We start from the raw sequence: 21,460 nt of genomic DNA on the forward strand, positions 1-21,460 counted from the left end.
TGGAGGCCCAAGTGCACGCTACCTGGGTGGGCCGGAGCACTTGAGCCTAGAATTCAAAGTCCAAGATGGCGGCACTCCCACATGTATAGCAGAGGAACAGGTAACCATGGAACCTCAATGGCTCCGAGGTTCCATGGAACCGAGACCCTCAACTCCCCTAGGCCTCAAAAATTCCCACAGATCAACTTTACGATGTAGGAAGCTAAGACTTAAAAAGAAGAAAACCCTCAAAGGGACTGAAACACCATGAATGAGAACCAGCAAGGAGAAAATAAAAAATAAAAACATTAAAGAGACTGGAGAAGCCGACTCACAAAGATTTTAGATACGAGAAGTAAGAGAAACCAAATATGACACGGCCATATTCGATACACTCCAAGATTTTTTAAAGTTTAAAAGTTCAAGTGAAGAAAAAGAGATTATAAACATGATCTATCAAGCATGCGTAAGAGCCACGTAGAAGTTTCGCATAAATAGAAAAAGAATCGGGAAATTACTGGAAAGATTCATTGGACGGGTTTAACAGCAGATTAGACACAGTTGAAGAAATAGTTGGTGAATCGGAAGACGTTATCCAGAATACAGTGTAGGGAAACAATCTGATTTTAGAACACGGGACAGTAAGAAGCATGGCTGGGAGTGAGATGGTCTGCGCATGTCTAATGGAATCTGAAGACGTAATGACGGAGAGCAATCCAGAATGGATGCCAGACACCATTGAGGAAACTCACCGAATTCCAAGACGGACAAACAGAAGAGACCCCACGAAGATACTGCAGTGAAAATGCAGAACACTAGAACCACAGCAGTGACCTTTGAGGACGCCACGGAGAAGAGACGCTCTGTCTTCCAAGGAGCAAGATCTCGTCCTCACCTTTGTCTGCAAGACTGACCGTGGAAGCCAGAGAATAGTTGGATGATATTTTCAATGTGCTGAGAGAAAACCATTTTGGCAACGGGGGGCCCAGAATTTTCTTCCCAGTGGAAATATTTTTTTTTAAGAACAACAGTAAAAGAAGTCGTTAAAAAATAAAATAAAATCTGGCAGATTCTGATTTTCACTGAAGGAAATCCTCATAAATACTTCACGTGGTAAAAAGTGATCCCAGATGTACGATCTGAGATGAAAAATAAATGATGAATGACAGAAGAGACAGATAGGTGGGTAAATTTAAATACATATGGATATTGGAAAACACTGTTATTTGTGAACCATTGGGTTAAAAAATAAACATGGCTGAACTAAAACACACGACAACAAAGAATATGAATCAGCAGGCGAATGATTGAATCAAAACTGTTCTAATGTCCTATTTTGCAAATGTGGGTAAAAGTAGCAATTAGCCCTGCTATAGATCCATTTAAAATATCCTAGGTTAACATCTATAAGAATGACAATAGAATATATAACTTCAAAGCCAATAGAAGGAAGAGCAGAACGAGAAATGACCATCAATCCGACCAAAGGAGCAAACTAAGCATGAAAAGTGTAGTAAAGGGAACATTAAAAATTTAGCACAAATGGAAAGCACAAAATACATTGCTCAACCCAATCTATTAGAACTCAACCCAAATCTATTAGAAATTACATTAAGTATAAATGTGCTACATGATTTAAAAAAAAACCCACGAACTCTCAGCCAAAGGGGTGCCTGGGTAGCTCAGTCTGTTGAGCGTCCAACTTCTGACTTCGGCTGGGGTCATCATCACACGGTTCATGAGTCTGAGCCCCACATAGGGCTCTGCACCGACAGTGTGGAGCCTGCTTGGGCTTCTCTCCACTCCCCCTCCACTTGTGCTCTCTCTCCTTCTCAAAACAAATAAATAAAACAAAAATTAAAAAAAAAACCCTCAGCTATTAAGTTTACGAAAGGCATCCAAAATGCGTATGTAGGATTAAAAAGAAAATTGACATCAAACTGACATCAAAATTAGAAAAAAAAATCACAAGAAAACTGCAGATCAATATCCTTTATGAATACAGATACATTCTTAACAAAATTTAACCCACTAAATATGGCAACATACAAAAGAGATTATGAACCGTGACCGAGTGGGAAATGCAAAGTTGGTTCAACACGCCAAAAGTGGTTAATATATCACACCGTATTAATAGCGTGAGGGATAAAAACCATGTGACCATCTCAAAAGGTGCGGAATGGATGTTTGAGAAAATCCAACACCCATTCATGATAAGAACTCTGAACATGCTAGGAATTGAAGGAAAAACCCTCAAGATGGTAAAGAGCATCTATGGAAAACCTCCAGCTAATATCACACTTCACAGTGAACAACTGAATGCTGTACTTGATCGATTTTATCAGGCTACTTCTAGTCAACATTTTCCTGGAAGTTCAAATCAGTGTAAAGAGGCAAAAAGAGAAAGACATACAGATTGGAAGGAAGTACAACTGTCTTTATTCACATGGCATGATCCTATATGTAGGAAACCCCAAGGAACCAACAACAATAACAATACCATTTACTAAAGTTAATAACAACAAAGTCACAGTTTATAAGTTTGATATACAAAGTTAATGGTATTTTTATATACTAGTAATAAACGACTCGAAAATGAAATGAAGGAAGCAATTCCATTGACAATAGCACCAAAAATAATAAAATATTCAGAGGTAAGTTTAACAAAAGATGCGTAAGAATTGTACACCCAAAATGACATCACTGGAAGAAACTAGAGTAGATCACATGACTGGAAGGATATACCATGCTCATGAATTAGGAGACACTATATTAAGATGATAGTTTTTACCAAATGGATCCACAGATTCGACAATCCCTATCAGAATGCCAGTGGGATTTCTTTCTTTTTCTTTCTTTCTTTCTTTCTTTCTTTCTTTCTTTCTTTCTTTCTTTCTTTCTTTCTTTCTTTCTTTTTCTTTCTTTCTTTCTTTCTTTCTTTCTTTCTTTCTTTCTTTCTTTCTCTTTGTCTCTCTCTTTCTCTCTCTCTCTCTTTCTCTCTCTCTCTCTTTCTTTCTCTCTTTCTCTCTCTCTCTCTTTCTCTCTCTCTTTCTTTCTCTCTTTCCTTCTCTCTTTCTCTTTCTCTTTCTCTCTTTCTTTCTCTCTTTCTCTCTCTCTTTCTCTCTCTCTCTCTTTCTCTCTTTCTCTCTCTCTTTCTCTTTCTTTCTTTCTTTCTTTCTTTCTTTCTTTCTTTCTTTCTTTCTTTCATTAATGTGGTAGAAACTGACAAGCTGATTCTAAAATTTGTAGAAAAATTCATAGAGCTTAGAATGGGCAAAACAATTTGAGGGAGAAGAAGAAACTTGGAGGAATTACGCTCTCTGGGTTCAAAACATACTGCAAAGCTACAATCATCAAGACAGTGGGATGTGGATTTAAGGACAGGCATATGGATCAAGAGAACAGAATTGAGAATCCAGAAATAAGCCCACATGTTTATGCTCAATTGATTTCTGACAATATAATTTCTGTCTGACAACACAGTAGGAAAAATAGTCTTTTCAATAAAAGAGGCTGAGGTAATTGGATTTCTATAAGGAAAAAAAAGAAATAAAAAAAGGAACTTAACTTAGACTTGACCTCACACCACACCCCAAAATTAACTGAAAATAAATTATAGACCTGAATGTAACAGTTAAACCCATACAACTTCGAGAAGAAAACAGAAGAAAATGTTCATGGCCTTGGGTACACCACCAAAATCATGAGCTCTGCAAGAAACATACACTGGACTTCATTAAAATTTACAACTTTTGTTTTTAAAAGAAATGATTAGAAAAGCCGCAGAGGGGAGAAAATATTTGTAAGTCATATATCTCATGGAGTACTTGTATCTGGAACATATAAACCACCCTTACAACTCAATAACAGAATAAACTGCTTAGTTAGAAAACAGGCAGGAGAGTTGAATAAACATTTCACCAAACACGACTATGAATGTCCAACAGGCCCATGAAAGGTTGCTTGACGTCATTAGTGATTAGGGAAATGCAAATCAAACCCGCGATGGGATACAATTACATACTCACCAGGTCGGCTGAAATAAAAAAGACCAACCCTACGGTGTATTTGTAAGGATACAGAGAAAGTGGAACCTCTGGACATTACTCGTGGGAAATCAAAATGGTCCAGACCCCTTTGGGAAACAGGTTAGAAGTTTGTTAGAAAGGTGAAAAGAGACTTACCATAAAAGCCATCAGTCCCTCTCTTACGAACCTAACTAAGAGAAAGGACAACATGTGCCCATACAAAGACTTACAGATAACGGTTCACGGCAGCATTACCTATAATACCCCCAAACTGGAAGCTATTCAAATGTCCATCAACTGGCAAAAGGATAAACAAAATGCGGTCTAGCCACACAACGGAATACTAGTGAGCATTAACAAGGAAAGAGATAGACGGCACGACACAGAGGAATCTCAGGAACATTACGTTATGTAAAAAAAGCCACACTCAGAACACCACAAGTTGGATGGCTCCGTTTATATGAGACACTTACAAAAGGCACATTTCTAGCCGTATAGAAACTTGATACAAAGACCGAAAGCAGATCAGTTTTTGACTATGGTTGGGGTGGGAAATGGCAATGATTGCAAATGGAATTGGGAGAATTGGGGAGATGTTGAAAATGTTCTCAAGCTTAATTTTTTGTTCTTTAGAGGAGATCTTTTTTATTTGTTTTAATATGAAATATATTGCCAAATTGGTTTCCATACAATACCCAGTGCTCATCCCAACAGATGCCCTCCTCAATGCCCATCACCCACCCCCCTCCCTCCCACCCCCCATCAACCCTCAGTTTATTCTCAGTTTTTAAGAGTCTCTTATGGTTTGCCTCCCTCCCTCCCTCTCTAACTTTTTTTCCCCTCCCCCATGCTCTTCTGTTAAGTTTCCCAGGATCCACATAAGAGTGAAAACATATGGTATCTGTCTTTCTCTGCCTGACTTATTTCACTTAGCATAATACCCTCCAGTTCCATCCACGTTGCTGCAAATGGCCAGATTTCATTCTTTCTCATTGCCACGTAGTATTCCATTGTGTATATAAACCACAATTTCTTTATTCATTCATCATTTCTTCATTCATTCATTCATTCATTCATTCATCAATGAATTATGGCTCTTTCCATAATTTGGCTATTGTTGAAAGTGCCCCTACAAACATTGGGGTACGAGTGCCCCTATGCATCGGCACTCCTGTATCCCGTGGGTAAATTCCTAGCAGTGCTATTGCCGGGTCATAGGGTGGATCTATTTTTAATTTTTTGAGGAACCTCCACACTGCTTTCCAGAGCGGCTGCACCAGTTTGCATTCCCACCAACAGTGCAATATGGCCAGCTAATCTTTGACAAAGCAGGAAAGAATAGCCAATGGAAAAAAGACAGTCTCTTTAACAAACGGTGCTGGGAGAACTGGACAGCAACATGCAGAAGGATGAAACTAGACCACTTTCTTACACCATTCACAAAAACAAACTCAAAATGGATAGAGGACCTGAATGTGAGACAGGAAACCATCAAAACCCTAGAGGAGAAAGCAGGAAAAAACCTCTCTGACCTCAGCCGCAGCAATTTCTTACTCGACACCTCTCCAAAGGCAAGGGAATTAAAAGCAAAAATGAACTATTGGGACCTCATGAAGATAAAAAGCTTCTGCACTGCAAAGGAGACAATCAACACAACTAAAAGGCAAATTTTAGGAACGGGAAAAGATATTTGCAAATGACATATCAGACAGAGGGCTAGTATCCAAAATCTATGAAGAACTCGCCAAACTCCACACCTGAAAAACAAATAATCCAGTGAAGAAATGGGCAGAAAACATGAATAGACACTTCTTTAAAGAAGACATCCGGATGGCCAACAGGCACATGAGAAGATGCTCAACGTCGCTTCTCATCAGGGAAATACAAATCAAAACCACACTCAGATATCACCTCACGCCGGTCAGAGTGGCTAAAATGAACAAATCAGGAGACTCTAGATGCTGGCGAGGATGTGGAGGAAATCTTTTTGAAAATAATTTTTGTTATTATTTTTGAGAAAGAGAGAGAGAAGGGGGGAAGGGCAGAGAGAGAGGAGACAGAGGATCAAAGCAGGCTTCACACTGAGAGCAGAGAGCCGGATGTGGGGCTCGAACCCATGAACCATGAGATCATGGCCTGAGCCCAAGTTGGATGCTTAACCGACGGAGCCACGCACGCGCTCCTCAAGCTTAGTTTTGACAATGGCTGCACCTCGAACAAGAAGTTTACTAAAATTTGTTGTACGTTTACACTGCATGAATTTTATGGCATGCAAATTACACCTCAATTAAAGCTCCAAAAAAAAGATGTGCAAACAAAAGTAAGTTTGTATGGCAATGATAATATACTTCAAGGGCAAGCAAAACACTACTTGATATAAAAAGGATGCTACGTAAGTATAAAACACTGAATCCAGCAGTGACTGTATAAAAAGTTGGATATACGCATCTAATCGTAAGATCTAAAAACATAAAGCAAAATCTGACAGAAATGTAAGGAACACTAAATTCTCCACAACAGTAGGAATTTTGTTGTATTTCTCAGGAGTGATGGATTGGGTAGATAACAATATTCCAGTGAGAATATAGATTTCAAGAAAACGATTAGCAGGCTTGTCCTAATGGACATAAATATAACTCTGCACTCAACAACGTCAGGAGACACATGGCATTCGAGTACAGAAGGTCCAGTTACAAGAATGGGCGACTTATTGTACCACAAAATACGTGTCACGGTATTTCATAGGACTGATGTCACCCAATCACTTTCTCTGACAAGTGAGATTAGAAAGCTTCCACAATTCTACCAATGACAAAGGTCAGGCTGTAAATAGCTGCTGGGGAAGATAAGGGGTCATCATGGAGATCAGAAAAACATAAGGGAATGAACATTAAATTTAAATGCTATATATCGGGGGCGCCTGGGTGGCTCAGTCGGTTAAGCGGCCGACTTCAGCTCAGGTCACGATCTCGCGGTCCGTGAGTTCGAGCCCCGCGTCGGGCTCTGGGCTGATGGCCCAGAGCCTGGAGCCTGCTTCCGATTCTGTGTCTCCCTCTCTCTCTGCCCCTCCCCTGTTCATACTCTGTCTCTCTCTCTGTCTCAAAAATAAATAAACGTTAACAAAAAAATTAAAAAAAAATAAATGCTATATATCAAAATTGGTTGATGCACTTTAAGGGGTATTCAGAGGAAAATGTATAACCTTAGATTCACATCTTAGAAATCTAGAAAGCCTGAAAATTAGTAACTATCCACCTAAGAAGAGAATGAGCCATGTTAAGGCCATGTAAATAGGAGGAAGCAAATGAAACGAAATGGAAATCTACAATAGTAAGGATCAACAAGGTCAAAAACTTTTTATTTTTTTCACTAATATTAATGAATTTATTATCGACAAATAGTTGGCAAGCTCAACCAATGGGAAAAAATGTGAAGGCAAAATAAACGATATTGGCAATTAAGAAAGGTTCCTAGTTACTGAGGATACAGGCATTAGAATGATAATGCCAGGGGGCACCTGGGGGGCTCAGTCGGTCAAGCTTCCGACTCTTGATTTCAGCTCAGGTCATGATCTCACGGTTCGTGAGTCTGAGCCCCGTGTTGGGCTCTGCGCCGACAGAGTGGAGCCTCCTTGGGATTCTCTCTCTCCCTCTCTTTGCTCCCCCCCCACTCACACTCTCTCTCTCTCTCTCTCAAAATAAATAAGTAAAAAGTAAAAAAATAAAACGATAATGCCAGTAAGTTGGAAAACTGAGAAGAAATGTACACATTTCTAGAACGTACAACTCAACAAAACTGACACAAGAAGAGATGGAAAACCTGTGTCCTACAACCATTGAGGCCATTGACTTAGAACATGAAGTCTTCCCGCAAAGAAAGCACCAGGCCTAGCTGGCTTTACCTTTAAACGTCACTAAACATTCAAGGGAGGAAAAAAAAATCCTAATTCTAAGTAAAATATTCTAGAATACAGGAAAAGAGGGAACACCTCTCGGCCCACTCAGTGAGGTTCACATAAATTTCATACCAGAACCTGCCGAAGACAGCACAGAAAAAGGACAGCTTGGTTGTGTGTGTATCTCGCACATAAATTCCAATGCAAAACTCCTGAAGCAAATACTAGCCAGCGGGTTTCAGCAGCGCCTGGGAAATGATGCACAACGTGAGGTGGGGGTGGGTGAGGCCGGAGACCAAACGGCCGGCCGGACGATCACCTAGTGGGAGAGGACAAACACCTAGAGGCTGCAGGGAGGCCGTGGTGTGCAGCAGGGCAGGGCATCAAGGCGGCTCCTGGGGGTGAGCGGGGAGGGGGTTGCTGGGATGACAGGGCCTCAGGCCAGCTGGCGGCTGGGGGGATTAGGCCAGAGCTAGGGAGCCGAGTCTGGCGCAGACTTCAAGGCCTGGGTAGCCAGGCTTATCTGATCCGAGGGGAGGGGGCCAGGGCAGCTGTGGCGGGGGGCTTTCGTGTCCAGGAGAAAGGTATGCCTGGCCAGGGCCTGGGACGGGAGCCTGCGGAAGGAGGGTCAGGTGTTGGGGGGCCCCTTCCCACCCACACCCTCTGAACCGGGGCCTGCAAACCCAGGCCTTCCAGGCTTTAAGCCGTGGACGTTTCCAGCAGAAACAGAAGAAAGAAATGCTCCCGGCCCCAGCCCACCGTGTTCCTCATATCAGCAAAAGCAGCACGAACTGAACTTGCAAAATAAACAGGGCTCAACATAAACGGCGCAGCGGGTCCTGAGGACCGAGCTAAGAATACACACGGGGAGGAAGGTTGGAGCAGTCTTCCCCAGGGAGTCCCCAGGGAGCCAAGGGCACGCCTGTCCTCTGAGCAGCCCTGGAAGAGCCGGGAGCCGGGGGCCGGGCAGGGGCCGTGTTCTCAGGACTCCTGTTCCGGGGCCTGTCTGAATCTGTGCCGCTCCCCTGGGCGGCTCGGCCTCCGGACCTTACTGCTTGCCCCCCACTCCCCAGCCCCAGCCTGCCCCCCGCTTGGCCCTCCACGCTTACACCCGGCCTCTCCTCCAACAGACCCCTCATATTTCCGTGTTTCTGAAGCACACTTTCTGGCTCCCTCTGTCTCTGCACCTCAGCTCCCCGACCCCTCTGTGGCCTCCACTGGGACCGGTTCTTCACCTAGCCGGCTGTGTGACCCTGGGCAAGCGCTCCACCTCTCCGGGCCTCAGTTTCCCCACCTGTAAGAAAGGATTGGCTTGGCCACATACAAGTCCTTTCCGGAACACAGGCAGCACGGAGGAGCATGGGGTGGCTTTTTAAACAGAAGTGTGCAAAGAGCGGTTCACACCGTTTCCTTTCACTACTGAAGGGAGGCCGGGGTGGGGGGCAGGTTCCCGGCCGTCTGGAGGGGGAGGCCCATGGGGGCACAGGCCATGGGGTGGGAATGCTCGGCAGCCAGGGGCGGGAACGGACGGGTGGGGGGCTCTGAGCTGGGGGAAGCCTCCACTGCCACACGCGAGCCGTGACGAGGGCTCGGGCAGTGAGTACATGGGCCCTTCTGTCCCATGTGGCCCCCTGGCCTGGACATAAGGAAAGGGGGCTCTCTGCAGGGAAATCGAGACCCCCCCCCCCCCGGAACAAGCTGAGCTAGCTTTCCCTGCAAGTGGACACCCCAGACCCCTGGTCTTTGGAACTGATCCGTTCCCGAGAATGGGGGCCAGCAGCCGTGCAGCCCAGACGCCCCTCTCCCCCTCCTCCTCCAGCCTCTGGCCTGCAGCTCCGAGAGCCCGCCCGGGACGGGGCACCCAGACCGCTGAGGCCCGAGGGCCGGCCCGGTGGCGGTGGGGTTAGGAAAGGCCCAGGGATTTCCTGCCCCTGGCTTCCTGCAGTCAGCAGGATTGCTCGGGGGGTTGTTTATAGTCCCGATGGGCCCAGTGATAACTGTGATAATGTGGGGCCCGGGACGTGCCACTCTGCCCTCTGGACCTGGCGAGGCCCTTTCCCAGGGCCTGTCCCCCAGGGGGCATGGGCCAGCGGTGGGGGAGGGCCGGGGCAGGCCGAGGGGTGGCCTCTGCCCAGGGCAGCCCATCTCCAGCAGTGCCTTGAGGGATGACAGTGGGGCTGAGGCTGGGCGGGGAGCACGGCCTGCCCGGGACCGTGGCGACCCTCAGCAGATGAGTCCACCTCTCAGCCCGAGCCGGTCCCCACAGCAGGAGGGGGTGGAGACCTCCCAGAACCGGCCTCCCTAATCGCCGCCCGTGTGGACGTCCGAGCCTTTACTGCCCAGCCACGGCCCCTCTCCCGGGTGCCGAGGCCGCTGGGGGCTTTGTTCCCAAACCTTGTCGCCAGGGATCAGGGACTCCGGAAAACACTTCTTTGTTGTTCAGATCTGAAGAAACGCGGGCACGTAGTTCTGTTTCCCCAAGGCCAGCGCTGGCCCCACCTCGGCCAACCACGGTTCTGCATCCTGGGTCTCAGGCCCCGCAGGCTGCTGGATGACGTTGCTCCAGCCTGGGGAGGGGGCGCTCCTCCCCGAGACCCTGTCTCCTACCCACTGTCGCCCCCAGAGGACATCAGGCTCAGTCTGAGTTTAAAGGGGTGGCCTGTCCTGAGACCTGGCGGGCAGAGCTGTGAGAAAGCCCGAGAACAGCAGGGCAGAGGGTCAAGGAGAGGCGAGCACATCTGGAAGCTGGCGGAACAGGGGCCACTCCCAGGGCCGTCGGGGGCAGAAAGGCTCATGCACCCACGGGCCGCCATAATTCCTGTCGGCTGTGGGGGCCGGGGTTCCAGGGCTGGGTGCGGAGGTCGGGGAGAGGGGCCTGGGCCTATTCCTTGCTCGAGCGCTGCTTCCTTGGGCGTCTAGAAGCCCCCACACAGGTGCCTGGCCTGCTGCACTGAGTGTGGCCACCAGCTGCTTCTAGAAGGGCATGGCAGCCCCGAGCCCCTGGCCCCACGCACAAAGAAGAGAGAGTGCCAAGGATACACCTTGTTCACGGCAGCGGCGAAGCCCAGGGTCCCTGGGCCTCTGGTACCTCCCGACTGGTCCCGTCCTGCCAGGCAGGGCCGTCCGCCACCGGGTGAGAGCAGGCCAGGTACCCTCCCGCCTCGGGCCTGCACTGGCCAGAGGGCCAGGCCCTGCGGCAGGGTCAAATGTGTCAGCTGGCCAGGCCCGGAGTGAGGGTCCCTGTGGCACCTGGACGGTGCTCCCCCCCGGCCCCCGCCTCGTCCCACACTGTGTCAGGGCCCAGCTGCCAGCCCGGGCCGGGGGCAGATGGAGCAGGTGGGGAGGTGGTGACGCTGCGGACCGGCGCCCGGGTGGGAACACGGAGCTGCACCCCTGCCCGCCCACTCAGCTGCGGCGGGCTGAAAGCGGGCCAGAGCCCGGCGTTGCCGGGGAAACCGAGCGGCAGACACAGGCCCTGCCCAGCAGAAATTCCTCTATTTTTAGCCTCCCAGCTACTTTCAGATAAAGCCCGTGTAGACGGACGAGCTGTCGGGCAAGATAACAGCCCGCTCCAGACCACAGAGATTTCACAGGGTGGGCCTGAGCCTGAGAAAGGCCCTCCCACTCCCCAGAGCCTCCCTCGGCCCCCAGGGCACCCCGGGAAGAGGCCCCCCGGGCTGAGAGGCCCGCAAGGCTGCTAGGGGAGTGGGGGCACCCTGGGGGGCCGAGCGCCCTGTGCCTGGGGCAGAGGGAGCACGGGTTTTGCGGCACAGAATTGGAATCCCGAGCCCGGGGTCCCACCTGGCCGCCCAGCAGGGCCTTGGCCGGCCCGGCCACCACCTCCTTCAGAACCCTACAGCCGCGGGTCCCCGAGCACGCGACCCTTCCTCCCTGCCCATGCACGATGATGCACCTGCGTGCCACGGTCAGCACCTCTGATGTTCCCCCAGACGGCACTGCCCGTCCCCCGCGCGCACCGGGAGGGGCCCGTGGGCACTGGCTGCCGCTGGTCAGTAAAGAAGCCACTTGCCGGAGGTCTACAAACCAGGCGCCAGGGGACCGACGCCCAGCTTCATCCAGGGGGGTGGATGTGAGCCGGATCTCGGGGAGCTCCCGGGGCCGTGCGAACCGCACTGGGCACAGGAGGAGGGGGCAGGGAGGCCCGCAGCCCCCTAGCACCCCCGGAATCCCGTACGGCAGCTCAGGACGGATGTGGGCGAGCGAACGGCCACTGTGGGTGCCAGCCCCCGGGACGGTGACCGGCAGAGCCAGCGGGGGGCCGGGCCCCTCACGCCTACCTTGTCTTCTACCCGGTTGAGGCGGGCCCCGATGGTGTTGCTGCCCCGGTCCTTGCTCTTCTCTGTGGGGTAGAGCACCAGAATCAGGGACAGGGGCAGAACCGGGGCAGGGCCTCAGAGAGCAGGGCGACGGGGGTGGGGGGCTCACCTGGGAGGACATCTCTGCAAGCTCTTCCCTGCTGGGAGCTCCAGACGTGGGCTGGGCAGGGAGCCCCGTGGCCCACTGCCTCTTCAGGTCTGTGACCACCCAGGCACCCCCACAACTCAGTCATTCTTGCACTATTTCAAACGTTTTTTTTTTTTTTTTTTTTATTCTTACATTTGTTTTGGTTTTGGTGATCTGTCATCAGTGACGGGACTCGCCGAGAGCCCAGATGACGGTTTGCACTTCTGAGCAACAAAGTTCGTTTTAATTAAGGCGTGCACGTTGGTTTTGCAGACATATGCCGTCGCACACAGTAAACTACAATTTGGTGTAAGCGTAACTTTTACGTGCACCGGGAAACCCTAAAATCCTTTGGCTCACTTTATTGTGACATTTGCTTTATCGCAGTGGTCTGGGAACGAACGTGGACCTTCTGTGCCCCCTGTCCCCCGCCCCAGGCTGCACTAGCCCTGCCCAGGCCGAGCTGCCCTGCCTTCTGGCCCCTGTGTGAGCCATGGCTCCCGCTTGAATTTGGGCCAGGCCGATCCCAAGGAACTTCCTAGTGTGACCGTAGCCCCGCTCCAGAGGACACGAGGAGTCAGAGCTGGAGAATGGCATCCCCCTCACTGCTGCTGATGGCCCCTCGGGCTCTGGGCTGGCTACTCACCCCCCGAGCCCCCTTCCCCAGGTCTCCTCCTTCATAGGATACGGGTCACGTTTCTACCTCTAGATCTTTGATGGCCTAGAAGGCCTGCTGTTTAAAGGGACCCACGTGGTTCCTTGCACTAACTGAACCTTTCTTCGTAGGGTGCGTAATTCCAGGGCACTTGGCTCAGGGTTGGGTCCACCTGGTCCCCTCTGGCGTGTTGAATGTCCTGTACCTCTGAGGCCCTGGTGGCCCATTCTGGTGGGGAGAGGCAGGTGAGGGTGCTGGCCACCCTATGTTGACGTGGGAACCCACCTGAGACAGAGATGAAAAGGGACGGCTTCCCGATGGACTGGTCCAGCCTGGGAGGGAGACAGACGGGGACGAGCTCGTGCTGGGCCTGGGCACCGCGCATGCACTCAGCCCACTGGTGGGTGGACAGGCAAGGTGCCCAGCAGCGCGACAAGCCACCCACCCCTTTCGGGGGCACCCACAAAGCTTCCGGGGGCTTTCCAGGCCCCAGAGGCTGTACTACTACGGGCAGGGGGCTCAGAGGTGGGGAGCAGTGGCTGGAAAGCCCCTTAGACGTACCCCCTGGGCAGCGCAGGGCCTCAGGACTGCCCAGTGTCCTGCCATTGTCTTGTAAGTGGCCCAGGCCAGGTGCCTCAGCCACACTCAGAGAGAACGTGCCGCGAGTGAGCCCTTCCAGAGCGAGGCCAGGTTGCCGAGATGGGTGGGCTTCCTATCCCTAGAGCGGGTTAGCCATGGGGCTGGGCGGGGTGGGGAGCAGCCCGAGGACAGGCACGGTGTCCCAGCCATACCCTGTGACACAGGCCGTTGGGTTCCCAGGCTAGCCCGCGGTAGAGGCACAGCTGGCCTGAGCCTGCGCAGGGCCCAAGGACCATGCTGCCTCCATGGGAACGAGGGCTCCGGGCTCGAAGCCAGAGCCTGGAACACGGCGGCTGCCAGTACTTAGGGTTCGCGGCTCCAGGTCTAGGACTGGGACAGCCCAGGGTGCAGACCCGGAGGGGGGGTGGGGGGCGGGGCTTTGCCCCTGGCAGTCTCCTGGGCGGTGGGCGTGTCCTGGGGCGGGGCCTGGCCCTTGCCCGGAAGTGGGGGGTAGGAGGCCCGTGCTGTGGGTGGGGCGGTGGGAAGGGCTGCCCAGGGTCGCGCGGGGGAGGGCGGGGGGGGGGGGGGGGTGTGTGGAGCAGGGGCCGCCAGGCCGGTGCGGGAGGGGGCCCCACCCCGCCGACCTCCCTGTCCTGCGATCCTGGCAGCAGCGCCCACCTTCTCTGCAGCTCCTTGATGCGCACCATGAGGTTGAGGTGGCCCTGGGAGTACTGCTCGATGACGTCCCGCACGTCGTAGGGCTTCCGCGCTTGCTGCAGGGCGGACAGATGCGTCACCCCCGGCCCTGCGGGCAACTCGCAGGGAAGCCGCCCGCCTCCAGGGGCCCCTTGTGGGTTTAAGGAGGTTACCCCTGGGGCCCGACAGGGCAGTGCTGGCCCAGCACGCCCTCTCCAGTGGCTCGGCTGCTCCAGTCTTGGTCACTGGGGCTGGGTGATCCCGGGCCGGTGCTTGGCCTCTCTGGGCCTTAGCTTCCCGCTCACTCACCGCGGGGGCCTGCCTGCTTTCCCTTTCCAGGTTACCAGCCTCTGTTCTTGGGAAGAGCTGGTCCTGCTGATGGGCACACACAGCTCTGTGCAGCCACTGTCCCCCTGGCCCCAAGCTGAGCCTGGACACACTCGCGGACAGGTGCGCCCACTGTTCTCAGGGAGGCGGGTTGGGGGGGGGGGGGTGGCCCGCTCTGCCCTCTTCCCAGGTAGTCTCCGTGGCAGGTGGAGGTGGCCTCAGGTGACAGCCTCAGCCAGCCGTGCCTGCTGTCTGGCACAGGCCGTCCGCCGGGCTTCTGAGGCCGCCAGGGCAGAGGGGCTGTTTGTGCAGCAAGCCCGGGGCCGCGCAGGGCAGGGCAGCTGACCCCAAGGCACCTGGGCTTGGTGCCAGCTCTGAGCCCGTAAATGCACGTGGTGCTCAGGTGAAATCACCAGAAACGACAACAGAGAGAATGAGGCTTCTTATGATGCCAGTGAAACCTCAAGCCGCATTTATGGCCCCGTTCCCAGGAGCCTGTGGGCCGAGGGTCTCCCCCAGGTAGCAGCAGGCCGGCTGCATGGGGGTTCGATGGCCCAGGAGGCCCTTCACCCACACAAGCCAGCCAGAGCCGCGTGGGGACGTAGAACCCGTCTACCCAAGGGCCCAGGGTCCTCGTTAGCACTGAAGAGTCCACGTTAGCAATGAGTTTGGGGGTGCTGCCTCTTGCTGAGGAGGGCAAAGGCCCGGACATCTTGGTGCAGCAGGCCGGCTGGGTCAGAGGCCAAGAAGGAATGAGGTGCAGATACCCCACCCGATGTCAGGGCTGGCTCTCGAGCCTGGGGGCCCCTGGGGACATGTCCCCCTGCCCACCTGAGGCCTCCCCTCCTTGGGGTGCCCTCTCCCCCCGAGACTGGGGCTACCCCAGTCTGAGGGCGTGGCCACCCCTGCTTCCCCATAAAGACGGGCCCCCCTGAGGGCACCTCCTTCAGATCCCTGGGTACCCTTCTGACATGCCCAGGGGCCCTGCACTCAACACGGGCACCCTGGCATTATGCTTGCCAGGCCCAAGGAGGTCCAAGGAGAGGTCCAAGGCAGGACCTTGGAGGAGGTCCAAGGCAGAGGCCTCCCCCTCCCAGGGGCCCAGGGGGTTCCTGCGCCCCACACGATCTACCGGGGGGGCCCTCACAGGCAACATACAGTCCTTCTCCGGGCCCCGAGTCAGGACCCTGAGATTGGCGGGGCTGGGATTGCCCTGATCTTCCCCAAACCATAGCTGTGCCCCCAACAGAAGGACCTGCCACCGTGCGGGGCCCCAGAACCACCCGTGTCACCTTGTGGGCCGCATGCCAGGCCCGTCCCGACATCACAGGGTCGGGCACGGGCTGGGACTCCAGGCCGTCCACACTGAGCTGAGTGACGGTCATCAAAACAACACTTGGGTACGGGCTAGTGCTAATGTCCCCAGATCCTGGTTTTTCCTTCTGTGCGATGGGGGATGCCGATCCCTGACCGTCCCTTCTGCAAGATGGGAATGGGAATGTCTGCTCGTCCCTTCTGTAAGAGTCTGAGCTCTTCCTTGGTGCACGCTGAAGGCGGCCCTGAGTCATGACAGCCTGCTGTGGGCCAAAGCGCTTTGTGAGGCACGAGGCACCTACAGGCATGCCGTGAGGTCTGGGGCAGGCTGGGGCACCGGCTGGCTTCAGAGTTCAAGGCGGTGCAGGCCTGGCCTGGGGTGGGGCACATCCCCGTGCCGGGCTCCCAGACAGGCTGGAGGTCGTGGAGGGTGGCGTGTAGGGAGACCCGGGCACCTGAGCGTGTTGGGACTTTGGTGTGCACAAATGTGCCTTTGGGCAGGCACGGGAGTGCGGGAGCGTGTACGCCCGCAGAGGAGGGGCGGCTCTCTGGGCGTGGCTCGGGGTAAGGCTGCTGGGCATGGCCCCGCCCACCTCACCTTGGTCAGAGCGTAGAGCACAGAAGGGTCAGTGACGCCGGCTGAGACCCAGGGCCCGTGGCCCAGTGGGGCCCCAGGCCCTCTGAGACTTCTCTTAGTACGGGTGAGCCCCCCAGGGTCTGGTCCCCACTCCTGGAGGCCTCTGTCCAAGGGGCTGCCTGGGGCCCAGCTGCAGAAACCATCTTAGCTTTCCACAGCTAGTTTCCTCCGGCCGCAGCAGCCGGAGGCTGAGATGAGCTGAGATAATGCAGGGCCGACCAGACTGACCGACGGTGGACACGGGAGTTCAAGGCAAACTCGGAGGCCTACGAGGCTCTGGCTCCTCTGGCCAGACACAGGGGCGGCCCGCCGGGCACTTATCGGCCAGCCAGCGAGGCAGGCGGGGGGCCACCCGCCACGTCTGCGGCCCCTGAGGCTGGGGGCGGGGAGGGGTGCGGGCGCAGGCAGACAGACAGACAGACAGACAGGGGGGAAGGGAAGGCATCCCTGACAGCTGGGCCTGGGCCGGAGCCCTGCAGAGCTCCTCCCTGCCAGGGGCTCCCCCCCCCCCCACCGCTACCTTGTGGGTCCCTCCCCCCCGTCCCTGTCCCTCCCTGCAACAAGGGCCAGCTGGTGAGGCTGAGGCCGCCCCTGTCCCCGCCTTGCCTGAGAGCCCGTGTGCCCTGCAAGAACAAATCGCGAGGCTCTCAGAGCCTCTCCATTCAAAGGGCCCCACCTGCTTTACTCGAGGCCCCCAAGGGTCCTGTGCACAGGGGTGCGTCAGAGAGCAGGGAAGGTGGGGCTGCCCGGCCTGCTTCTGGGGGCCTCCCAGGCCACTTGCAGGGCCCTGGCCCGTGTTGTGCGGCAGGCAAGGGGAACCCCAGCCTGGAAGGAAGTACAGGGCCCCTACTGCCCCTACTGATGCGAGCAGGTAGTTTTCTCGCCTGCATTTCCGGGACAGGGTGCTCCCCAAGTCAGCTCCAGCCCCTGAACCCTGTCTGCCAGGAACAAACTTTGTCCCGAGCGGGAAGCTGCCCGCATTACCCCCGACCGGGGCCTGCCAGAAGCCCCGAGTTTCTGCCTGCCGTGCTGGGTGTGCTTAAATCCTGGCAACAACACCCCCTCCCCCCCCGGAAGCCCGCTGTCCACCCTGGCACAGCCGACCCCCACCACTGTTCCTGCTGTGCTCAGGCGGTAGGCCCGGCCCTGGAGCCTCAGGGGCCTGGCTTCTGGGGCTGGGGGCCATCCCCACCCTGGAAGATGCCCCACGGAGCCCTCTGCTTCACCAGGCTGATGTCTGGTATCAGCTGTCACTGCCAGGCTGCTCGCCAGTGAGGGCGGCCCATCCCGGTCCTTCCCGGGGTCCCCTAGGTCCTGCCCAGACCGGACCCCTGGAGGGGGTTCCCGCAGCTGCACACCGCTCGTTAGTGGGGGGGCGGGAGGCTCGCCGAGGGGCGCTCCTGGGGCTCGGATCAGTGGTGGTCGTCTCTGGGGAAGATGCTCCCCAAAAGCTGGCCGCGTGTGACGGCCGTGTGCGAGACGTGAGGACGCCGTCTCACGCCAATCTCTCGGGCTCTTGGTTCCCGTTACAGATGGGGAAGAACCGCCATGGACCTGCCTCCAGAACCCCCCACCGAGTCGGGCTCCGTGGCCCAGGTGGGTGTGGGCTCTGCCGAAGGGGCCGTGTGGAACCCGCAGCTGGGAGCAGGACACAGGGGCACGGGTTCTCGCCCCAGCCCTGCGGGGTCCGCGCTGGGGGAAGTGAGCAGGTCAGCCCCCGCCCTTCCCTGCTTGGGGCTCTGGACGCTGCCACTGCTCTGGGTGGCCCCCAATCCCAATTCTAGCGGGCAGTCACTTTTTAAAGGCGCTGGTGGCCAAGCCTTCTGGAAAGAGAATGAGCAGCTCCGCGGGTCCCCGTTTCTGAAGTCTACATGCTCTCAGAGTGAGGGCTGAGCCTGGGACCTCCTCAGACCAAGGACTGTCCCCACAGCAGGAGGAAGGAGCTGTGCCTGCTACCAGCTGGCTTTCTTCTGGGGGCCCCAGAAGACCCAGCCCGGGACGGACAGCTGCTGGGGGATGGGAGCCCTCGGGCTCCAGCCCCACCAGCCGAGGAGCCTCCCACCTCTCCCTGTAAAGGTGGGCCACCCCCCTGGGGCAGGCAGGGCCGGGCTTCCCTTCTGTTCTCCTGACTCACGTGGGGGGTGGTGGAGAACAGGGCCAGGAGCACTGACTGCATGGGACGGGGCTCCAGGGCCTAGGGGACCCCACTTCCTGCCCAGGTGACGTGGGGCGGGCTTGGCACACTGTATGTCATTGCCATCATCAGTCAGTCACCTAGGGGAGGGCTGTGTGAGCCCCTGAGGCTCTGTGTGCACCCGGCTCCAGGCTGGACCCTAGGGCAGTGTCCTCCCAGGGGCCCGCTGTCTTCGGGGTGGAGAATGACGTTGTTTCAGGGTATCTGACGGGTGAAGGGTGAGGTCTAGGCTGTGGTAGGGTATGGGTGAGGTCTAGGCTCCATGCCCTACCGGGTATGGAGGCCTCGTAGTCTTGGCCGAGGGTGGACGAGCGGCTGCCGGGGCTGGCCAAGGGCAGGAGGGCTGAGCGTAGGACTCACCTGGAATTTCTTCTTGGCCACAAAGTATTGCATACGCCGGATGACCTTGATGGTGGCCCGATGGTGCTCCCGCAGCCTGTGGCAGAGAATGGAGAAGACGCATGAGTGGCCCCCCTGGGACGGTCATCCTGCGCCCGGCACTCTCAGCGTCTCGGCGTCTTCCCCAGTGCCTCCTGCGTGCAGGCTGGGCCCTTCCAGAAACGCGGAGGATGTTCACCACACGAGATGGAGGTCTTCGAGACTCCATCCTGGCAGGGGAAGAGGGCAGGCCAGAGGCAAGAAGCTTTTAGCCAGTAGGAGGAGCCCAGAGGGACCCTTGCCTCGTCTGTTGCTTGGAAATGGTGCGGGAGTCAGAGTCCTGGGTTCATACGGGCTGTGCCCCTAACTCACAGCAGAACCACAGAAGCTTCTTTCCACCCTTGGGCCTTCAGGCTCCTCACCAGTATAATGGGGAAGGAGTACAGCGCGTGCCTGAAGCCCCTTTACGCTGGAACGTTCCCTGTCGCCACACATGCGCACGTGCTCGGAAAATGTAAGGGCTACAGGAGGAACAAGCCAGAGACAGTCACTGCCTGAGCCACTGTGTCAGGAGATTGTATTGTCTCCCCTGTCAAGTCCCTTCTAGAAACAAAGATCCTTCTGGAAACATGGCTGATGGTGTGCATAGAAAGACGTCTAGAAGGAAATACACCTGCACAGAAGCCGTGCGGCTTTGGCCACGCAGCCCGCGTGTGACCCGACCTCTGCCAAGAACCCCCACGAGATGAAGGAACAAACCAGCACAGTGGTGTGACGGCTGCGGGGCGACACGGCGATGTGAAGGGTTGAGATCCCGGAAAAGAGACCGACCACATGGGCCGTGCATGTGGCCGCACGTCTCCTCCTTTGAGCACTGATGCATTTGTCGTGTAGCACACAGAGTCAGGCTCGTCGGGCTGGGGAGACAGACAGGGGAGTCCGGGGCCACAAAGACATCCAGGACTTGGGGGGACGGGAGCCCCTGAGCCGTGAGCCCCCTTTCACAGGATGTCCCCTTGAAGCATTTGTGGATTAAGCTGCACAGGCGTGGGGTAAGATTCTAGGAGGGTAAAAAGCTAAGCAGACAACTTGCAGACTTATGTCACTGCGGAGGGGAGCACTGGGGTTCAGGGTCTACCCAGGAGATGGGACCCTGGGACTCCCCAAGCTTTCAGTCGAGACCCCTATGGCCTCAAATCGTTTCAGTCTCCACCCGGAGCAAAGCGCCCTGCCCTGTGCCCTTTCCACACTGGAGGAAGACCAGATCATCTGCGGGGAGATAGCAGAGAGCCCGTACGTGGTGTTTTACGCTCAAAAGACCGACAACCAAGGGAGAAAACAGACCACAGAAACAGATCTAGGGATGTGACGCAGGCGATGTGCTGCGTACTTGAAGCTCCTCCATCAAGAGACGGCTCTGCTCTTCCCACTCTGCGAGTTTGGGGGAACCTGACGCTTGTTCCGACAAAAAGAATGCTGGGAAGCCACGCCGTGTACAGCCGATGCGTTCCTGGAACGCGGCCGCGTGAGCCCGTCTGAGCCGGCTGGCTGGGGCAGCCACACGGAGGAGAGCGGGGACCCCCAGTCAAGAGCCAGCATCAAGCGACACACGCACGAGCGAGGCCGCCCCTGACCCTCCAGCCGCGGTTGAGCCGCCAGATGGCCGCACCTGCACGAACACACACACGAAGCCGGCGGAACGGCTGCCCAGCCGAGCTGACCCCAGATTGCTGAGCCACAGGATCGTGAGCGAGAAAACGGGCTGTGGTCTTTTTACATTTTTTATTTTTATTTATTTTATTTTCTGTTTTGAGAGGGAGAGAGAGCGAGCATGTGCACGCACAAGCGGGGTGGGGGGGGGATGGAGGGAGAGGGAGAGAGAGAACCCCAAGCAGGCTCCACATGCAGTGCGGAGCCCCACGCGGGGCTGGACCCCACGACCCTGGGATCACGACCCGAGCCGAAATCAAGAGTCAGACGCTCTACCGAGTGAGCCACGCAGGTGCCCCGAGACCCTCAAACGCACGGTGCTGGTTTGGGGACCGGGCATTGGACAAAGGCAGGAAACAAGGGCGGATGCCGTCACTCATCACATGAGACTCTGACGTGTCCTGTAGGGGTGAGTGAACCTTGTGCTGGGACTTACGGCCCGACGACAGCCTGTTGCGGACTGAAGACGGGTCAAGATCTTCCGTAGTTCTCCCAAGCAAGAGGTGAGGTCCCCCGTGGTGGGAGAGGGCCGTGAGTCTGAGCCGTGATCTCGAGACCTCGCAGCTCCCACCGTCATCCCGTCGGAATGCTGCTGCCCCACGGA

The 21,460-nt window shown here is 55.2% G+C and overlaps 1 protein-coding gene across 10 annotated transcripts in view; it reads right to left on the bottom strand.

Moving 5' to 3' along the window:
* The window catches only part of KCNQ1 (potassium voltage-gated channel subfamily Q member 1), a 320,665-nt gene that overhangs the window by 61,166 nt on the left and 238,039 nt on the right, over window positions 1–21,460 (bottom strand). For 6 of the 10 annotated variants that reach the window (XR_009250165.1, XM_058690024.1, XM_058690025.1 and 3 more), the window contains 4 exons: window positions 19,129–19,204; window positions 14,279–14,373; window positions 13,307–13,353; window positions 12,201–12,262 (listed from right to left, as the gene is read on the bottom strand). Coding sequence is in view for 9 of the 10 variants with exons in the window: in XM_058690024.1 (XP_058546007.1) it covers window positions 12,201–12,262; window positions 13,307–13,353; window positions 14,279–14,373; window positions 19,129–19,204 (280 nt within the window). In the remaining variant the exon portion in view is untranslated. The remainder of the gene's footprint in view (window positions 1–12,200; window positions 12,263–13,306; window positions 13,354–14,278; window positions 14,374–19,128; window positions 19,205–21,460) is intronic. The other 4 variants (XM_058690019.1, XM_058690021.1, XM_058690018.1 and 1 more) reach the window with 1 other exon arrangement.

Source organism: Neofelis nebulosa, chromosome 10 (assembly GCF_028018385.1).
Source record: "Neofelis nebulosa isolate mNeoNeb1 chromosome 10, mNeoNeb1.pri, whole genome shotgun sequence".
Lineage (NCBI taxonomy): Eukaryota > Metazoa > Chordata > Mammalia > Carnivora > Felidae > Neofelis > Neofelis nebulosa.